The sequence below is a fragment of the Schistocerca piceifrons genome, chromosome 1 (assembly GCF_021461385.2).
Source record: "Schistocerca piceifrons isolate TAMUIC-IGC-003096 chromosome 1, iqSchPice1.1, whole genome shotgun sequence".
Lineage (NCBI taxonomy): Eukaryota > Metazoa > Arthropoda > Insecta > Orthoptera > Acrididae > Schistocerca > Schistocerca piceifrons.
Window position 1 is genome coordinate 186,812,558 of NC_060138.1, and position 21,971 is coordinate 186,834,528.

At 42.6% G+C, this 21,971-nt stretch overlaps 1 protein-coding gene across 4 annotated transcripts in view; it reads right to left on the bottom strand.

Annotated features, from left to right (window-relative positions):
* The window catches only part of LOC124717112 (synaptosomal-associated protein 25), a 414,314-nt gene that overhangs the window by 197,218 nt on the left and 195,125 nt on the right, over positions 1-21,971 (bottom strand). For all 4 annotated transcript variants that reach the window (XM_047243852.1, XM_047243834.1, XM_047243842.1 and 1 more), the window contains one exon: positions 13,924-14,025. In XM_047243852.1, the coding sequence (XP_047099808.1) occupies positions 13,924-14,013 (90 nt within the window). In that variant the 5' untranslated portion in view covers positions 14,014-14,025. The remainder of the gene's footprint in view (positions 1-13,923; positions 14,026-21,971) is intronic.

Below are 21,971 nucleotides of genomic sequence, written 5' to 3' on the forward strand. Positions count from 1 at the left end.
ACCGCAGTGAACCATCAAAATGGCTTCTATGAAAGAAACTCGTTACAAACAACGTGGTGTGATTGAATTCTTGGTTGCGGAAAATCAAACAGTGGTGATCGTAAGTATTTGTGTGCTGTGTACACTAATGGTTCAGTTTGTAGGAATACTGATGGAGGATGGGTAAAGGTAGTTGAGGCATCCAGAAGTGCGAACGGAGCTCCACGATCGGCCATCTACATCTACATCTACATTTATACTCCGCAAGCCACCCAACGGTGTGTGGCGGAGGGCACTTTACGTGCCACTGTCATTACCTCCCTTTCCTGTTCCAGTCGCGTATGGTTCGCGGGAAGAACGACTGTCTGAAAGCCTCCGTGCGCGCTCTAATCTCTTTAATTTTACATTCGTGATATCCTCGGGAGGTATAAGTAGGGGGAAGCAATATATTCGATACCTCATCCAGAAACGCACCCTCTCGAAACCTGGCGAGCAAGCTACATCGCGATGCAGAGCGCCTCTCTTGCAGAGTCTGCCACTTGAGTTTATTAAACATCTCCGTAACGCTATCACGGTTACCAAGTAACCCTGTGACGAAACGTGCCGCTCTTCTTTGGATCTTCTCTATCTCCTCCGTCAGACCGATCTGGCACGGATCCCACACTGATGAGCAATACTCAAGTATAGGTCGAACGAGTGTTTTGTAAGCCACCTCCTTTGTTGATGGACTACATTTTCTAAGCACTCTCCCAATGAATCTCAACCTGGTACCCGCCTTACCAACAATTAATTTTATATGATCATTCCACTTCAAATCGTTCCGCACGCATACTCCCAGATATTTTACAGAAGTAACTGCTACCAGTGTTTGTTCCGCTATCATATAATCATACAATAAAGGATCCTTCTTTCTATGTATTCGCAATACATTACATTTGTCTATGTTAAGGGTCAGTTGCCACTCCCTGCACCAAGTGCCTATCCGCTGCAGATCTTCCTGCATTTCGCTACAATTTTCTAATGCTGCAACTTCTCTGTATACTACAGCATCATCCGCGAAAAGCCGCATGGGACTTCCGACACTATCTACTAGGTCATTTATATATATTGTGAAAAGCAATGGTCCCATAACACTCCCCTGTGGCACGCCAGAGGTTACTTTAACGTCTGCAGACGTCTCTCCATTGATAACAACATGCTGTGTTCTGTTTGCTAAAAACTCTTCAATCCAGACACACAGCTGGTCTGATATTCCGTGTTTGCGTTCATCCCGTCGCAGCCACTGCTCCCGACATAGAGAATCGTAATGGCCCTATTATGCGTGCTGACTGGTACGTAACATCTCGACAATTTACTCTATAGCAGTGATTTCTCACCTGCGGGTAATTACCCCGTGAAGGGCAAAATGTAATTTTCTGAGAGGTAAAACGAAAAGCTCAGTTGTGTTTCGGCCACGAAACTATTTTTTAAGGATCATTACCTTTTTTACTATTTTGTAGAAGAGTCAGATTACGTAAGTTACCAATACTTATATTTTTTATTTCAGAACTAGCACTAGCGCATGAAATGGTGTGGAGAACGTTACATCGTGCGAAACGAATGTATGCTCATCATCATATAGTCCACCACAACACACATACTTTCTACTTCGTACCATTCCTGTGACAGTAAAATTGAGACATTTACTTCAAGTAAGTTTAAAATGTCATGAAAATGCCTTTTGCGAGTTGTAGGCAGTTCTCGCAATAGACCGGATATTAGTCCATTAATCAGAACGCAGCAATAAACGATCTAATTGACAGCACAACACAACAGCAACTTTGAGAAGGTTTTTACAATGTTGTAGGGCCTACACAATAGGTTAATTTTGGATGGACTGCATAGTTAGGGTGAAGCAAATGTCATTAAAGAAAGAGTAGTGCAGAGGAAGCATGTTATGCAACAAATGTCGGCTTTCAGCGTCTTTTCTGAGGAGGAGTTCTAGGTTGTTGTGAAAATTTCTGCATCATTCGATAAAAAAACAGGTTGTTAGAAATAAGCGGTACAAAATGTCTCATTAGATCGAGCCTTAATAAAAAAACCTACAAAAATATAATTTATCTTTCAATATTTTAAAAATTAGGTCTTCAGAGAGAATTGTTTTGCATTTGAAAGTTTTGTTAGCGCCAATGTTGATGGTGTGGAGAGGGCCGTTACTTGCTAATCTCTCATTGCACTCAGGGTAATGGTCTAAGAGGGGTTGGGAACTCCGGTGAGCATTCGGAAGCGTGCATGGTGTTGTCTGAACGGGTTCCATAAAATCTCACAACAAACCACAAAGACCATTTCATCTGAACTGTTGGATCAGTTTGAGGCTAATGGAGAGGCCTATCTGCCACGAATCATTACAGCTGGCGAAACCTGGCTGCATCACTTTCAGCTGGAATCATAAAGGCAGCGACTGGGTTGGGACTATCCACAACCACCAAAAAATAAGAAAAATGACGCATACATGTGTGTGTGCCGTTTGCGGTCGCTTCATTTGTTTGGCGACCAACCTCGATGGACGACAGGCCTACGGCTAATTTACTTTCTCGATATCTAAATGCGAACACGTTACAAAGCACAAACGCCGTAACGTTAACATCGGGAAGCAATTCTCGTTAGTGAGTACGATCCAGAATGTTCTTTGTCTTGTTAAGCGTAGCCAGAACGCATCATGTGAACGCTTCGACATGTTCTTTTTGAAACATCATAGAAAGAAAAACTGTCATTGCTTGTGTCAAAATTCTTGTACAAAAGAGGTTATTTACCTGAATGATCAGCACCCGGGTGTATGGACGCGAAGTTTGGCATGTAATTAAATGTACTGCGCAGCTTTGTATTCACCAAGTTAAGCGTTGTTACACGCTAAAATTGAGGCGTAAATAGAAAAACAAGGTCTGTGAGGAAACGGTGATTGAACTAATAATCCCCTGAGTATCTTTCTGAAAAATCATTAACTGAGCTACCGAGTACTTGTCATGGAGTTTTCAACCTGACGTTTGCGGAGTCCGCCAAGACCCTAGTCATCAAGCAAGATATGGCGGCAAGACAGGCGACACTACGAGGCAATATTTATAGATAGAAACCAGCATTGTGATTACTTTGAGCGATGCAGTCGTCATGTAACGGTCAACATTTCCACATGCTTTTATACGAGCATATCTTACTACGAAGTGGTGTAAAATTACTGTTTCACACGTGTAAGTGGAGAACACTTAAGGCAAGAGTCAACTGGATCATGGTAACTAACAGATGGTACACGAGTCCGATGTATCGAGGTATCGAGATTTGTACGTCATTGTGAATCCCACGACAGCAGACACCATGATACTTAAAGTATGCACCAATGTACTGTACATTAAATGATAAAATCAATCATCTCAAAATAATATTTTATCTATTCCATTTTATTGCATTACTTTTAAATGTAATTTCGGTACATAATCTAACACACAATTTATTCTTGACAGGCGAAAAAATGAAGCTTCGGGTACGTGCAGAGGATATTTTATCGTTATTACCGAGAAGCGAGCAGCTGGCAGCAACCAAGCTACACGCGTAACGGTTCCCCGTTACTGCAGATCCGGTTCCACTGCGGCCGCCGCTAGCCCACAGCCTTTGTCGACTTAGTAAATATGTGCCCTATTAATAGCACGACGGCAAACGTCGATGATAAATGGAATCGTGGCTAGACTGTAACACAGTAGAAAAGACGCACAGTAAGACCCATATATTCCTCCGAATGCGAAAATGTTTTGTTAGCAGCCACCTGCGAAGGGAGAAATTACCATCGCAATAAAATAAGAAATCAGATCGCTCGGGAAGGAAGTAGTATTCATTTCTCCAGTGCGCTTTTTGAGAGCAGAACGGTAGAGAAATAGCTTGAAGGTAGTTCGAAGAAATTCTTGCCTGGCATTTAACTGCAAATTGCAGAGCAGTCATGTGAATATAGAATATGGACGGCTTGGGGTTGGGTTGTTTGCGGAAGGAGACCAGACAGCGAGGTCATCGGTCTCATCGGATTAGGGAAGGATGGGGAAGGAAGTCGGCCGTGCCCTTTCAAAGGAACCGTCCCGGCATTTGCATGGAGCGATTTAGGGAAACCGCGGAAAACCTAAATCAGGATGGCCGGACGCGGGATTAAATGGACGGCTTGCAACACTATCATGCAGGCTAATGAACACAGCTAATTTAACATTTTAAAAGAGGCGCAGTAAAAAAAAAAAATTCCACTCCAACGTGCGAGGCATGTCCAGGATTTATTACGAGTACTCAACTGTTTAAAAATCAAATGCGCAATACACTTATGTTTACAGATTTAAATCAAACACTATTACTCAGCGGTGTCGGCTTCGTTCTCAAGTGGTTTGACCGTAAAACAAATAAGAATGCTAAGAATAATCTTGCCAGCACCCTAGTAGGATCCTGCGTTGAGATCGTAACCTTAAAGGTCACAGTTTTCTGTGTGTTGCAATCTTATACTCAAAAATTAGCCACTAGCGAGACATACTATCTGATAATACTCTTTTGAACCTGTAAGTGGGCTTCTGTGCCGTACCATGAACTGTCAACCAAATAGCCATATACCGGGTGATCAAAAAGTCAGTATAAATTTGAAAACTTAATAAACCACTGAATAATGGAGATAGGGGGGTAAAAATTGACACACATGCTTGAAATGACATGGGGTTTTATTAGAACAAAAAAAAAAACCCGAAGTATTGCTAGACGCGTGAAAGATCTCTTGCGCCGCGTCGTTTGGTGATGATCGTGTGCTCAGCCGCCACTTTCGCCATGCTTGGCCTCCCAGGTCCCCAGACCTCAGCCCGTGCGATTATTGGCTTTGGGGTTACCTGAAGTCGCAAGTGTATCGTGATCGACCGACATCTCTAGGGATGCCGAAAGACAACATCCGACGCCAATGCCTCACCATAACTCCGGGCATGCTTTAAAGTGTTGTTCACAACATTATTCCTCGACTACAGCTATTGTTGAGGAATGATGATGGACATACTGAGCATTTCCTGTAAAGATCATCATCTTTGCTTTGTCTATGTTATGCTAATTATTTCTATTCTGATCAGATGAAGCGCCATCTGTCTGACATTTTTTGAACGTTTGTATTATTTTGGTTCTAATAAAACCGCATGTCATTCCAAGCATGTGTGTCAATTTGTACCTCTCTATCTACATTATTCCGTGATTTATTCAGTTTTCAAATTTATACTGACTTTTTGATCACCCGGTATGTATTGCCTAACCTAGCCTTTACCCTACAGGAAAAATGATGTAACCTGAAGATTATATCGCTGTTTTACTTTAGAACAAATTAGTGTGTTAGCAGTACTCTATTTTTTCCATAATTAATCTGAAAGAATAATATATGCTGTCAGTTACTACGATGTGTTATTAGCTGACATCATATCTTCCGTACTTTCGTACGTTTTTGTTCTTAAAACCTCGTCCGATTTGTGACGTCATAACGGAAACAGTGGCCGCCTAAGAGAGAGAGAGAGAGAGAGAGAGAGAGAGAGAGAGAGAGAGTCAGTCAGTCAGTCTCTCCCCGTGCGTGGCCTGCAGTGGACGGCGGTCCCCACGGCCGCTACTTTGCTCATCTGCTCCAATCTCCGCAGGGGTCACCAATCTGCTGCCCCTGCCCAATTCCCTAACAGCCTGGCTTCTCAAGTGAACACCGCTTGGGAAAAGCTGACTCAGACGGTACATTTACCCTCGCGCCAGGGGCCTGTGATAGTACGAACAAAGCTGAACGCTGCTGAACAGGAAATTATAATACAAATAATAATCTGAGACGGAAACTATGTCGCTGCAACGTAATATGCAACCTATAAGCCCGCAATGTAATTTGGATACACTGAATCATCTGTATAACTGGCCATCAGTGTAACTTAAAATTGCATGAAAGTCAATTTGATACGTAAGTTGCATCGTGATCCTGAGGTAGGGCTTGTTTGGCGCCATGGCAATAGCGTCACAAGCCACTAGATTGACGTGATGATGATGGATGAAGCAAGGAGACAACATACAGCTTTGACAGCTACCGGTGGCGCTGTATGCTCTTACCTAGTGAAAGTGGAAACACATAAGCATATTCACAGGAATTGTGGATTTAGGATGCTATGTTGTTAATGGTGTCCTCATATTAATGACGTTTCAAATAAACTATTGCTACAGGTAATGGACACAAATATGTAATCAGAAAGACACAACACCTTACCATACCAAATACAGTGTAGGAAAACCGCTGTCATTCGAAACGGTTTCCAGTCGTCTCTGAATGGATAATTACATGTCCTGTGTGGTTTCCAAGGAAATCTTTTACCATTATTCCTTCTAAACAGTCGGCAGGTGATGGTTGAAGTGATCATTGTAGCAAATATCAACTAACACCAGTATTGATGGACCCTGTTTTGAACACAACCGAGGTAGTTCTTCCTGCAAGTCGGTCAGGGGCCTGAAGGTGGCGTAGTAAAACGGTGAAACAAGTTGCCAAATAAAATAGGATTGAAAATTGACGGCTGAAGGTATTTGACATCCTCTACCGAACAGTAGAGTCCCGCAACCATTTATAAAAAGATGGACATACAGAGAGTGGAAAATTCAGTTACCGATTGTGGAGGTGGATAGCGATCACTCTCCCTTCTCTCCAAAGTAGGCCACGAGGCCTCAATAATATTGAGCCCTGCTGAATGAGGTTGCCAGGAGAGAAGCGACAATTCATCCTTGTGCTCATAAAGCCAGTCGCGGACGACGCGAGCTGTCTGAACAGAGGCCCTGCCGTCTTGGAACACAGCATCACTATTGGGAAACAGACATTGTATCCTACGATGGACCTGATTGACCAAAATGGTGACATAGTTCATTCTTGGCAAGAATGCAACCTTTCGGAGTAGCCATGTAGCCCATAGAATACCAAGATGTAGCTGTCCAAATCTTCACGGCATCCCCGCCACGTTTCACTCATAGGGACGTAAACTTGGCCTAATGTTGTAATACATCTAGATGATTACTCTGCTATTCACAATTAAGTGCCTGGCACAGGGTTCATGAAACCACCTTCAAGCTACTTCTCTACCGTTCCACACACTATTTCTCTGTCACACCAATCACGAACAGCGCATGAGAAAACCGAACACTTGAATCATCCTGTGTCAGCGGCGATTTCTCTCAGTTTATTACGATGATCATTTCTTCCTAAGTAGGTGGGCACGACAAAATATTTTCGCATACGGAGGACAAAGCAGGTGATTGAAATTTCATGAAAAAATCTCGCAACGAAAAAACTCTTTTCTTAAGGACTGCCATCCCAATTTGTGTATCATATCCGTGGCACACACTGTTTCACGATAATACAAAACGAGCTGCCGGTCTTAACGTGTTCGATGCCCTAGGTCAGTCTTATCCGAGACCGATCCCAGATCGCACAGCAATATCCCAGAAGAGGGCGGATGAGCATGGTGTAAGCAGTGTCTTTAGTAGACATGTTACTTTCCTCTAAGTATTCTGTCAATAGAACGCAGTCTCTGGTTTGTATTTTCAAAACATTTATCTGTGTGATCGCTTCAATTTAATTTATTCGGAACTGTAATCCTTAAGTATTTAGCTGAATCTGGAGACTTTAGAATTGTGTGATTTATCTTGTAACCGAAATTTAGTGGGTGAATATTTAAGCACTCATGTAGCTGACTTCACACTTTCCATCGTTTAGAGTCAAGTGCCGCTTTTTGTACCATACAGGTATCTAGTGCAAACCATAATGCAGTTCGTTTTGATCAGCTAATGACTTCACAGGACGGTAAATGAGCAGCCGTCTTATGTTTGCAGATCATGCTGCCAAATTGCCTCCTGCAGATGGCCTACAACACTCCCTTGGGGAACGCCAGATATTACATCTGTTTTACTCGATGACTTTCCGTCAATTATTACGAAATGTCACATTCCTGACAGGAAATTACGAATCCAGTATGCAGCTGAGCCAATTAGGTTTACAATTTGATTAGAAGACGGTGCCAAAAGTCCTCTGGATGTCTAAAAATATGGAATCAATTTTACGTCCCCTGTCGATAGCACTCATTACTTCGTGAGAATTAGGAGCTAGTTGTGTTTCGCAAGATATATTTTCTGAATCCATGCTGGCTATCTATCAATAAATAGTTTTCTTCGAGGTAATTCATCATGTTCGAGCACATTGTGTGTTCCCAAATCCAGCTGCAAATCGACGTTAGTGAAATGTGTGTGTAATTCAGCGGATTACTATTTCCTTTATTCGGTATTGGTGTGGCTTGTGCAACTTTTGAGCCAAAGGGCACGGATCTTTCTACGAGCGAGCGGTTATTTGTGATTGGCAAGTCTGGAGCTACTGTATCAGCAACTTGGCTGGTATACGATCTGGACCAGAGACCTTGCCTTTTTTACGTGTTATAAGCTGTTTCACTACACCGATGATTACTAAGTTTCTCACGTTGGAAGGTATTCTTGATTCTAAATCTGGAATATTTACTGCGTCTTTCTTTTGTGAAGAAGTTTGGAAAACCGTGTTTAGTAACTGTTTTTCTGGCACTGTCATCAATGTCACCACAGTTGTTATCGTGCAATGAAGGCATTAATTGTGTCTTGCCGCTGGTGTGGTTTACATACGACCAGAATGTCAGAATGTGTCATATTTCGACGGAGTTTCGTTGTGGCAACTATTTAAAAGCACATCGCATTGAAGGTGGTGCTAAATTTCGAGCTTCTGTACAACTTCGCCAATCTCGGGATTTTCCTTTTTAAAAAAAAAAAAATTTGCGTACTTTTTTCTTTGCTTTTGCAACAGTGTTCAGCTCTATTTTGTGTTCCATACCACTATATGGCTGTCCAATTCTTCACGGCACCCCTGTCATGTATGACTCCTGTGACGTAAACTGGGCTGGAAGTTGGAAACAATGTGACATTCACTCCTGAAGTGTTCCTTCAGTGACGCTACACACACACACACACACACACACACACACACACACACACACACTTTCGCCAGTGTTGAGAGTTAGCGCATTATGTTCCGTCCCCTCTTCCTGAATGCGGTAGAACTCCTCGATGTGGTTCGTCTTTTAACACTTAACTAAAAGCTCAGCTGCTTGGTTTCGGGAGCAAGAGCACCAACGATTTGCCCACGTTCCAAGTCTGTCAGCTCCGACATAATCTACCCACAACTACTGACTGCGATTGACACTTCCAACGTGTTGAGGACAGTACAGGTTTCATTCGTGGTCTAATACAACAGTTCAACCGGCTGACTTGGTTATCATCTGCATTTACGTTCACGCACGCATTTCTCGCGGTGTTCCCAGATTTTCGTCTAATCCCTGTAGATTTCACTCGCTCCTGAACTTTTTCCCGAGGGTGATGGCCAGCATGTAGCTCCCACTGCTCTTAGTACACACTGTATTTTATGAGCACTCGCCGTACTCAAAGCCAATGTTTCAAGAACCCAAGTTGATACTAGAACGGCATAGGTATTGTATGTTTACCGGAAAATCTTTATTCGTCTCGATACACAATCTTTCGGATCGCTGTCCAAGTCATTTTTCACGGATTTTCTATCTTTTGGATGGTTTTCCCTAGCTGAATTTTATGGCAAGAACAGATATATTCGGAGAATATTTCAATTGGACGTTTAGTCACAGAAAGGGAGTTCTCACTGTGTTCTGTGTCTAGTGTACAAATCCACAAAAATCGAATACAAGAGGAATGATTAGCTGGCTACTTCATGCGAAGCAGCATCGCAGCGTATTCTATTTATGTAGTGTGAATCGGAGCTGTGAGGCATAAGCCCAGCGGTCCGCCGTCGAAACCACATCCTTGTGATGACTTTTGGAGGAAGGATTTCCCCCCCCCCCCTCTACACACACACACACACACACACACACACACACACACACACCCGCGCGCAGAAGACCATGCCTAAAAGCGGGACCTCAACTGACGTAGGAAGAGAGCCAACCGTTCCTACTATTTAATTTTTTAAATTCATTTTCTGCTAGAAATTTCACAGAGAAGACAGTACCCGTAACGTATATCTGACGTACAACGTATTTCGAAAACATTCCAGTGTAAAGTACTTTTCTCCGCACAGTGTTTCTATACATTTACTTCACGGCTGACTTATTTGTACGTGTGATCGGTGTATGAACGAGAGCGGCATAAATATTTATCGGGCTGTTTGGCACTGGTAAAGAAGAATTGTTCGTGCCCCCCACCTTTTTGGGTTCCGTGGGGTAACTCGAGCCAAGGTTATGGTCATGGAATGAGTCAGTACATAGTTCATGCAAATCTGGTTAGGTAATTTATAAATAAAGGAAACAATATAGCCAATAAAACACGAAAAATATTGTAGGTGTACATGAAAAAGTTACACATTGCAGAGAAAATATTCTGAACTACCCTACGGAACAGGGGTGTGCCACAAGGAGACCTTTCAGCGTGTACTCTAAGACGTGGATTTACCAATCAGTTTTTTGTTGTTTTTTTTTCAGTTCTCCAGGAATCATACTGAAAATGGAATCTGCTGAATACTGCTCACCTCCCTGCACTATGCTTAAGGAAACGTTAGCAAAGTGCAAATCGTTTTGTAGGTCTGGTGCTCATTGACAATTTTGCAATTCTTACTAATGAGTCAATATTCCCAACAACGAATCCTGTGACGGAATGTGTGTATCACGATGGCAAAGCTAGTTCGCGAACTTCGTATAGGCCGTTGTTCTGTGTCTCTCCCCTCCCCTCCCCCCCCCCCCCTCCCGCCAAATCAGCCCCTTTTTCTCTTTACTGTGTATATTATTGGTAAATGGACAGAGGTGGCACGACATATGATACCACAGAAGATAATACGATGAAAGTGACCAAAGTAAATTAGCCTTCGCGTTTCAGTGTGAGGCGATTCTTGCAGTACAAATGACAGTTCAGTTTTTGCACAAGACCTTTAACGTAGTACTTTATACAGGGTGTACATGAAGTCCGGGAATACTTTAATTATTGCACAAGAACTAAACACTGTGCAGATGTCATACTCATTGCATTTTGAAGAGAAACTCTGAAGGTTTGTTTTTTTTTTTTTTCCTTCAAACATTCGATATGCGAACCATGAGTGGCCCGGCAGACGTCAATACGGTAATCGAATTCTTGCCATACCCGTCCCAGCATGGCATCGTCGACAGTGGCAGTCGCTTCCCATATTCTCTCCCAGAGCTCTGCTACATCACGTGGTAGAGGCGGTACATACACCAGATCTTTAATGTGCCCCCACAGAGAAAGTCACACGGAGTAACATCTGTTGACCGGGGAGGCCATTCCATGAGACAGCTGTCCCCTTCTGTAGCACGGCCATGTTTGCGACTAGCGCTGACTATCGGCAAATTACCAAACTACGCTGTGGCGGTATATATGAAAAAAATTCAGAGTTTCTCTTAAAAATGACATTTGTATGATATCTGTACGTTTGGTTCTTGCGCAATTAATAACTGGAAGTGTTCCTAGACTTTATGTACACCCTGTACTTACGCCTGGCTCCCTCTAGGAACGTGGATGTCAGGTTACACCTCGGTATTCGACTCTCAGTCAGTCTTTTCATTATTCTCCAGTTATGACAGTTCTTTGCACGTATGAAAAATGACCAAATCCCACGGTCCGATTCTATATTACATTGAAGCCTCCTTATAATTTCATTAGGTAAGTTGACTCAGTTTCGAACAGATGAGGCGGCACACCACCTACAACACCGTGTCTATTAAAACACCAGCAGGTTTAAATAAATCTTCGGGCTGAAGGCTGCTTCATGCTATACTGGATGCTTTCAAGTCCCTAATAAAAAGCAGTACTTCTGTTCAATTGATTCGCTATGTCCTTGCGGGCCGCACGAAGTACGTGGTATTTGATTTACCGAAAGACTAGAAAAATGTCGTTCAAGTCGCCGACTACATAACTTTGTTATACAGAGTACATCGTAATTTTAAATCATTGGACTGACAGGGGAGGGTTGGTGGCGGTAAATGAAATAACGTTTAATGTTCCTGTCTGTAGCTGCTGCAAAAACGAATTATTTTGCAAAATAGTCTTTCTGCTGTTCTGAAGAGTGCCGAACGCTACTTGCAAGCTATTTGTACTCGCATTTACGTTGCTATTGCCGATGGCCGGTGTACGACGTCTGTATGCTCCTTCATTCATGAAGTGCCGAGAGTAAAAGATTACCCACAGCAACTACTAGTTCGTATTTTAACTTATTTGTGGAAGTAGTGGAGCACCGTAAATAACGATGTATAATTATTACACACGAATAATGACTAAGTCGTGCACTGATGGAATTTACCATACGGTTCAAAGATTTAACGATTTAATTACATGGTCTTATGCAACATTTCTGTTTTATGATAGATCCACAGCTCATGCCGGCTAAATGTACTTTAAAAATTGGAATTGATATAGTTTCATGAAATTAACGTTTGATTAATTTTAAAAATACGTCTATATAAATTGATAATGCTTTTTGTGCCGTTATGACAAAGATACGTTTACAACATTCAGGGGCCTGAACATGGTGAGCTGAAGGTGTCATCTCTTATCTCATCCGAAATCTTTTTAGTGTCTTCATGTATTAGAGATATTACGAGGTTTGTGAGAAAAGTGATGAGACATTTTCATCCACCTAAGTTTTTATGTTTTTCAAACAACAATATTGTAGTTCCCTTCGACAGCTATACACCGGCAGAGCCGTCGTTCCCAGACTTGGCAGCAGCGCTGAAGGGCTTCAAAGGGTAAGGCCTGTAACAAGTCGGTCACATTCACTTGAACGTTTCAGAGTGGAGTCCCAAAATTACGTCTTTAAGACATTTTTCAATTTCGGGAAGAGAAAAGAAGTCACACGGACTCGGATCGTGTGAATTGGAGGTCTGTGGAACAACAAGAAAGCCTTTGAGATAAAAACATCCCGTGATGGAAGTGGAGGGTTGTCATGATGCAGCATCCATTTGTCTGCAATGTCCGGTTTCCTCAGCCTTTCACGAATATCTTTGTAGCATACTTGGTTTACAGTTTGCCTGCAGGAAATGCACGACACACTTACGGAAAAAATTACTCATCAGTATTGTTTTACTTGCTCATTCGAGCTTTTTCGGTCAAGGAGACGTCTCATTGTTCCACTCCCCACTTCGCTGCTTTCTCTCAGGATCGCACTCAAGAATCCAGGATTCATCAGCTGTCGTCACATGACTGAACCATTCGTGGTCACTGGAAATCTTCCGAAGAACATTAACGCACGTGTTTCTTCGAGTGTCATCCTGATTGGCTGCGACGTTCTTAGACACGATTTTGGCGCAAATCTTTCGCCTGTGCAAATCTTCAGTCAAAATCTGATGTACGGTGAAAGTGTAAGTTTCACATGTCACTAATCATCCTTATTGTTAAACGTCGGTCTGATCTCAAGAGGACGCACAAGGCCGACGTCTTCGTTGATTTTTGAAGTTGAAGGTCTCCCTAAGAGAAAGTCATCTGCAACGTGTTTCCGGCCTTCTATAAATGATTTGCGTCAGCGAAACTCCTGTTCTCTTGAAAAGGAATGTTCCCCGTGGGACTGCTTTAACTTTTCGAAGGTCTCACTCGCAGATTCCTCAAGATTAACACAAAACAAGATGGCGTAACATTGTTCTAAATTCTGCTGTTCCATTTTCGTGAGACACGACGAAAACACAACTTCACTGAAACTGAGTATCTGGAAGGTATGATCACACCAGTCTACACAAGTAGAACACAGCCTTGCCAGATTGCTCGCAGTTTTTCGGTCTCATCACTTTTCTGACCCACTTCGTAAACAGGCGTGAACTGATGCACCTGTAGGGTGAGGGTGTTTTAGTGATTAAGAGATCTGGTACTCACCTCATCGGTAACCTGTCCAGCCTTGAGCTGGAGTTCCTGGAGTTCTGATTTTGGCCCATCTGGGACCGGGGCGGCGGCTGGAGCAGGCATCGTTCAGCGGGTCTGCAACACACAAGGGAGGGGAGCTAGTTGAAACACGGGAAACCTCCATCAAGTGTGTTAAGCGATGCCGCTGCCTGATGGCGCGCGCACACACACACACACACACACACACACACACACACACACACACACACACACACACACACACACAGAGATACAGACACACAAATTTGTTTACACTCAGTTTATAAGCGTACGCAGTGGTAGACAGTGCGCTGTGAGAGCGTCTTATTTTCTTTCACAAAGTTGTCACACGAGGCCATAAATACAGTGCCTTGTTTCTGAAACTACGTATTTCGTTACTTCTGAGTTCAGAACCGAGCGGCTTTACTCCGCTCTTACAGAGGACAACATTCTGAACATCACTCGGAAGACGGAATTTCTGTAAAGTGAATTTTTCTCATGGAAGCGCACAAGCACATACCCACAGCCACGAGAAGTTTTCCTATGAGCAAGATACCAATCCATCACTCTTAACTCTACATCCATATGACGCAGCACTTCATATTTCTAAGTAGAGTTGTAAAACAACCGTAGGTCATAAGTAAGCGTAGACTACTGTAATTTTTCTAGTAGCTTTACTCAATGTTGTACCCTTATTACATATACGTTGTGTGTTGCATACGTATTGGACGTTAACTCATAACGATCGCTTTCTTTATGTATGTATGTATGTATGTATGTATGTGATCAATATCTCACTAGATTCTCCTAAAAACCTGAAGTGGTGAAGCATCTAGGAACTGAGTGTAGATACGTAACGGTCCAAGTAACCTACGCCACATTTTTCTCCTATACAGTTCTCCTCCTGCCTGTTTTTCAAAAGTAAACAGTATTTATGGCAAAACTGAAATTTTCAATGCTTAATTCAGGTTTCATTCGAAAATAGTTGATTTGTAACGTGAAATAAGAAGGATGTTATTGTAAATATAAAGAAAACAATACAGATCTATCATATAGTTCCAGGAATCGCAATTTCCTCAAAAATAAAGAGATAAGATACAAAACTCGGAAAGCAAAAGTATCAAACATCGCTATAATACTTCGACAAAGTTTTAACAAGTTTCTGCTATTCATGAACAACTTTCACATTCATCAGTAATGACAGGACACTCTTGCCTTTGACCCCAATGAAAAATTTCTACTGAGTACGAAATAATAATAATAATTATATAAATGTTTGTGCATGTAAGCTGTTGAGGGTTGATTTTGGGGAGACCAAACCGGGAGGTCATCGGTCTCATCGGATTAGGGAAGGAAGTCGGCCGTGCCCTTTGAAAGGAACCATCCCGGCATTTGCCTCAAGCAATTTAGGAAAATCACGGAAAAACTAAATCAGGATGGCCGGACGCGGGATTGAACCGTCGTCCTGCCGAATGTGAGTCCAGTGTGCTCACCACTGCGCCACTTCGCTCGGCGCACGTAAACTGCGCCAGCGGCCTTGCTGCAATGGTAACACCCGTTCCCGTCAGATCACAGAAAATGCATGGTCGAGTTTGGCTAGCATTCTGACGAATGATCGTTCGGGCCTGCCACGAGCTGTTGGCAGGCGAGGTGCCCTCAGCTCTTGTGAGACCAACTGAAGGGCTACTTGATTGATAAGTAGCGGATCCGGTCACGGAAACTGACAACGGCCTGGACAGCGATGTGCTGACCACATCCCCCTTCCATATCCGCATCCAGTGACGGCTATCGGCTGAGCATAACTCTGCGATCGGTTGGTACAGTTGGGCCTTCAGAGAGCTGTTCAGACGGACACTTAAAACTGTTCTTTCATCAAAAGTAATTGCTTTGCTTACATAAAAGCGCCAATACAATTTATATTCTGTGAGGATATAAAATACACAGTGGACTAACGCTGAATGAAAACAAATAACCGAACAAGGAGATAAAGGGAAGTCGTCGGTTCCCTGTCTCTACTACACCTTCATTTATTTTTCTTTCGCTACCAATGCTAACGGTAATCCTACCACCTATTACGTCATTCATGCAGTATACCAAACATGCCAAACTGTATTTTTGGTAGAGCGCAACTGTAGTTTTGAGTAATAACATTTAGTGAGCGTGTGCAGACTCAAGTATCAGAATCATACTGACAATAACGTATTTAGACATCTGAACTTCTACAACTACTGTTATCTGTGTTTGATATTTCAATATTTTCTACACTATGTTGGCATGAGCCCCGAAAAAAAAATCAATTTTAATAACTGTATACCATAGGAAAGTAACATTCATGAAATAACTGTGCCTACGACTCAGTAAAGTTTCCGCCAAATTATACTACTTATTACGTAAATTGGATCCTACAGAGTAATATACCTAACAGAAGAAGCGATCAGATGTAACTAACGAAGTAAGGAGCCAAAAGCTCATGACAACTGACCGCCCCCATACTGAACGCGGTAAGATAAGTGGATCAAACGGCAGCGCATTGGCGGAGCTGTCATTTGTTCTCAGGTGGTTCATGTGAAACGCTGTGCGATGTGATTACGCCCGAATGACGGCTATGACTTAGAACACGGAATGGTTTCTGAAATAGAGAATTCAATATTCCGAAATCTGCAGTGTCAAGAATGTGCCGAGAATACCAAATTCCAGGCACAGACCTCTCACCACGGATAACGTAGTGGACGACCGAGGGCAGCGGTGTTTGGGTAGAATTGTCAGTGCCAACAGATAAGCAATACTGCGTGAAATAACAGCAGAAATCAATGTGGAACGTACGACGAACGTATCCGTTAAGGCAATGCGGCTAAATCTGATGTTAATGGACTACGGCAGCAGACGACCGAAGTCAGTGCAACACTATGAATCGCCTGCTGCGTCTCTACTGGGTTAGTCACCGTATCGGTTGGAGTGCGGGGCAGACCCCATGAAGCCATGGACCTAAGTTGCCAACAGAGCGCTGTGCAAGCTGGTGATGGATCCATAATGATGTGAGCTGTGTTTACACGGAATGGACTGGGTCCTCCGATCCAAGTGAACCGATCACTGACTGGAAATGTTTATGTTCGGCTACTTTAAGCTCATGAAGAGCTGCAAATGGTCTCCATGTTCCCAAACAACGATGTGCCATGTCACCGGGCCATAATTGTTCGTGATCGCTTTGAAGAAATCCTGGACAATTCAAGCGAATGGTTTGGCCACTCAGATCGCCCGACATCAATCCTATTGAATAATCGAGGAGTCAGTTCGTGCACAAAATCGTCCATCGGCAACACTTTCGCAGTTATGTACGGTTATAGAGGCAGCATGGCTCAATACTTCTGCAGTTGACTTCCAACGATTTGTTAACTCCATGCCACGTCGAGTTACATCACTGCGCTGGGCAAAAGGAGGTCTGACACGATGTCAATAGGTTCCCACGCCTTTTGTCACTTCAGTGTATAGGCGAATTAGAAATGAATAGGGAGCGGTTCTAGCCACGATACAGGCCGCAAATGGAGAAATACACTGCCATAAGCGACACTGACACAGGCCAGATTGTTATGGCCCTGCTCCTGGGAAGGAACATCTCGTAAACGGCAGATCTTACTGGCTGTTCATGTGCTAAAGTCTCGAGTATCTACGGGAAGTGGCTGAAGGACGGTAAAACCATAAGTAAGCGTCCAGGTGTTTGAAGATTACGTCTCGTGACTGACCGTTGATGTCGGTGAGTACCCCGTTCCGTAAAGCAGGATAGACGGCGATCTGCGGCAGATCTCACGGCGGAGTACAATATTGGTGAAGGCTAGGATTGAGATATCTAGCTGCGACCTCGGCGGGACACTGAGAAAGGGATGTAGAAATGAAGTAAATAAATGTAATATTACTTCTTACTTAGAACACAATTACATGGAACTGTTTGCGACAGAAGTAGTTGATATATTTTTGGGAAAGTGTCACCTTTTTGAGAAAGTCTTTTTCCCCTTTTACGTATTTATAGAACTCCATTCAAGTCAGCTTGTAGTTACATTGCCAGTTTAAGTGTGATTCCACAGCCCTGACAACAGTCCATTTCTTTCATCGGTCCACTGAGCCGGCATCAGCGAAAACACACTTTCCACAGTGGCGTTGTGCGCGGGAATAGGAAACAAATATTCGCATAATTGTAGCAGTTGATATTTGGGTTCAGCATATTCGGTTTCCTCAAGAAAGTAAATCCACCTTCCTTTCACCGATCGTTTAGACTTCCATTTTTCCGAATCAAACTTAGTTTCTAAAAAAGCTCATATATATATATATATATCCCTGAAAAAATCGGAGCAAAATTAGTTTATCGAGACAAGAACGTCGATAACGAGGACGGTCCCTACATATCGGGACGGATGGCGACTCCAGTGAAGGCCCCAGTGTTTCGGAGCACACCGTTATGCGCACATTGTTGACGATAGTACTGAACAGTGTTCTACAGCTACGTGTTTCTGCGTTCACAGATACGTCTATTATAATTGCAGCGGACATGGGACCATCTAGATTAGACATCTGGTAGGATGAGACCAGTTTCTTGTTAAACATGCTAATGGTCGATTCCGGCTACTCCATCATCTGGCTCGAAACATGTACCACGCTAGGGATGTAGGCTGGTATGGGCAATAATATGCTATGAGGGACATTCACATGTGCTACCGTGGTTCCTATGGCAGTAATCTAAAGGAACTTGGCAGCTGTAGACTACGTGGGCATTACTGCTGACCACCTACATCCCTTCATCCTTTACGTCTTCCAAAACAGTGGTGACATTTTCCAGCACGGTAACTGTCGGAGTGTCAGAATCGTGTTACTGTGGTTTGAGGACCTTGATAGTGAACTCACGCTGATGTCTTGGCTACCAAATTCGCCTGATCGGAAACCAATGGAACACATCTGGGACAGTACTAGGCGCCATCTCCATCCCCACAGAACTACCGACGTGACCTATGCGTCAACATCTGTGCCACATACCTCCGAAAATGTGGAAAGGCCTTGTCAGATACACGCCTTTCAGAATCCCTGCTGAACTGCATTCCAAATATGAACCAACACGCTATTAAACAGGTGATCATAACGTTTTCGCGTACAAGTGTAGATCGCATAAAGGATAAAAATTCAATGACAATCGTACCGTTTACAGCAACAAAGTACATTGTTGACTGCAGTGGGCACTGGAGCACTGAGAACAATATGTATCCCACTGTTTCTAAGCAACAAATAATTGAAGGCTTTTATACTTTGCCATTTCTACGTTACATCAGCTCATCTGGATATTTCATTCAATACGCAAAACAATTGCACATGTCGGCATGGGTGACTTAACATACTTTTTAACTAAAATTTTCGGTACTATTTATTTACACTTCCTGTACTCTAGGATTCATACTCAGGATGGCGAATTGTGTGTTAATCCAGTTATACGCTACCCTTATTACTTGATGATAGCAAAATACATCTTCTCAACACTGTAGTCCAAATACTGTGCTGTGCATCGACAAGAATGACTACTGTTTGAGAGGTGATATCCCACAATTCAGATGGAGTGATTCAGGAAACGTAAATAGAAAACTTGAAATATTTAGTTCCCAACGACAGTTCATACCACCAACGAGTAACTTTGCCGCTACGGAAGGCAAGACAAGGCAGCGCCATACCACCACTTACAGCCACGACCATGGCTTGTAGTTGCCGATCAACCCAATCTTCCACTTGAAGACGGCCTTTTCATTTAGAATTCCGTACGTAGTTCACAAAATAGTAGTTCACAAAATATATTATATTACAGACGATATATTTAAGGAATCACTTAAGAGCGATTTCTGGTACAGTTTCACTGCACATTTACAGATGAACGTTCTTATAACGACGTCGGTTCCAACGACAACTCTGCTATGAAGTCGTGGTTTCTGTGATACGGCCATATTCCTCGTAAATAACATACTTACTTAATACTTATATATATATACACGTGTACCCCGTAGGTAACGTCATTTTCAGCCTCCGTTAGCAACAAGACTTTTCACAAATCAGTGTACTGTAGAAAGAAATCTTCTGTTGTCGCCAGATGGCAACCTTGCATATTATTCTCTCTGCCTTTCCGTCAACAATAGGTGTAGTGTGGACTCCTTACCTAATTGTTACCCTAGCGCTCTCATACTAAAGTAATGGTGACAATTTGTTACGAAGTGTACGCATTTTAGAACAGCATGGCCAGTAATACAAAAGTTTTAACAGTGGAGGAAACAGTGAAAGTGATTCAAGAAATCGAGGATGGCGCTGAAAAGGTTGACATGTGTGGTCAATTTGGCCTTGTAAATTCCACTGTCCAAACGATTTGGAAGAACAACGATGAAAATTAACAAAAATGAACAAAATGGATCAAACATTAAGTGGTTACGAAAAGGTGAACGGAGCGACGTGGATGATGAGATGCTTACGTGGTTTAAGCAACAGAGGAGTATCAATTTACCCTTTAGTGAAAGAGAGAGAATTTGCCAAGAAATTAAAAGATGAGGAATTTATGTGCAGCAATGGCTGTCTTTACAGATTCGAGCAACATCACGGCATTACTTTTGGCAAAGTGAGCGGTGAAGCCACCAGTGTGAATACCGGAACAATCAACTATGGCTCAGGAATGCGGACTGTGATATCTCTAACCTTCCTTTGTTACATAAGTCGTTACGTGGGGTCCAGTGGATCACCATGATGTGTTAATGTTGCTGTAAACGTGTTATGTTAATAACGAGGCCACTTAATACAAAATAATGTGAAGGCAACCATTTAAATTTTGACATTGAATCAATAGTTATTTGAAGAAATAATACATTTTATTATGTTACAAAACCGGTAGTACCTACAGTTACTGTGGTCTGATATATTTATAAAAAATATATATATTTATAAAAAATATATATAAAATGAACATTCGATGGTTTAACAGTCTTCTTCTGATGGCTCTTAGCATTTACCTTTCATACACCGATGACAGACAGTAAGCAAATTGATTTATTACATCTTTATTTCTAGGGCAGATGATGCACCTCTTTTCGCAGTTGGCGCTTCTTGTGCTGTTTTGTCACTGACACCAGGTGTTGATCTACTCATTTTTGCTGTTCTTTGGCGAATTTCTCTGGGTAAGCGATCCAATATTACCCTCTTCTTTAGCTGCTCTTGCACCAAGCCGAATCCGGTTTCCCAAAGAAATCCCCTCCTTGTCTTTTCTTTTCAGGATTATTACTTCTGAAAATTGTAACACTATTGAATCCAGCTAGATCAGCTATGCGAAAAAATATCGTCGGCGGCTATCTATTGCACCTCCTTGAAGTTGATTATGTGGCATACAACTTGTCCATCGTATCACCCTCCGCCCTCCCCCTTTTCGGTCGTTGCAGAAAGTGATTATGTTTGGTTTCTCGTTTACAGCGGAGGCAGCGTCTACTGACGTGTCTTCAAGGTGCGTACAAGAAATCAACAGTACATCTGTGTTCTTCGGGGCACTGGAGAGCAAAGTGAAGTCATTTTGAAAGCCAAATATTGTGAGTGACAGCGTACCGACAGATGTCACGTTTTTCTCCAACAATCTTAGGAGAAAAGGAATACTATAAAACCAGTTATGTTCCTACCTGTGCCACTCAGTGGTTCTATCAGTCTGATAACCACACAACTGCAGAGGTGGAAAACTTGTGTGGAACACTATGTTAATTTCCAACATAAATCTCAATGGAAACAGTGTACCAAGTTTTCGCTTCTATTAAAGAGAAGACTTTGAGGTCATACTTGGCCGGTTTACTCAGCAAATACTGTCGAAAAATTCAGCGATCTCAGAATGGAACAACCTGCTCATCTACTGTCAAATATTCAAAAGATATGTAATTGACTCTGCAGTTACGTATTAAATGTTCGAATATAGCCCGGACCGATACCAGTTTGTCTTGTTTATGCTGTGGTCGGTAGTTAGACATCTTACTACATATACCTGTGAAGAAACAGGT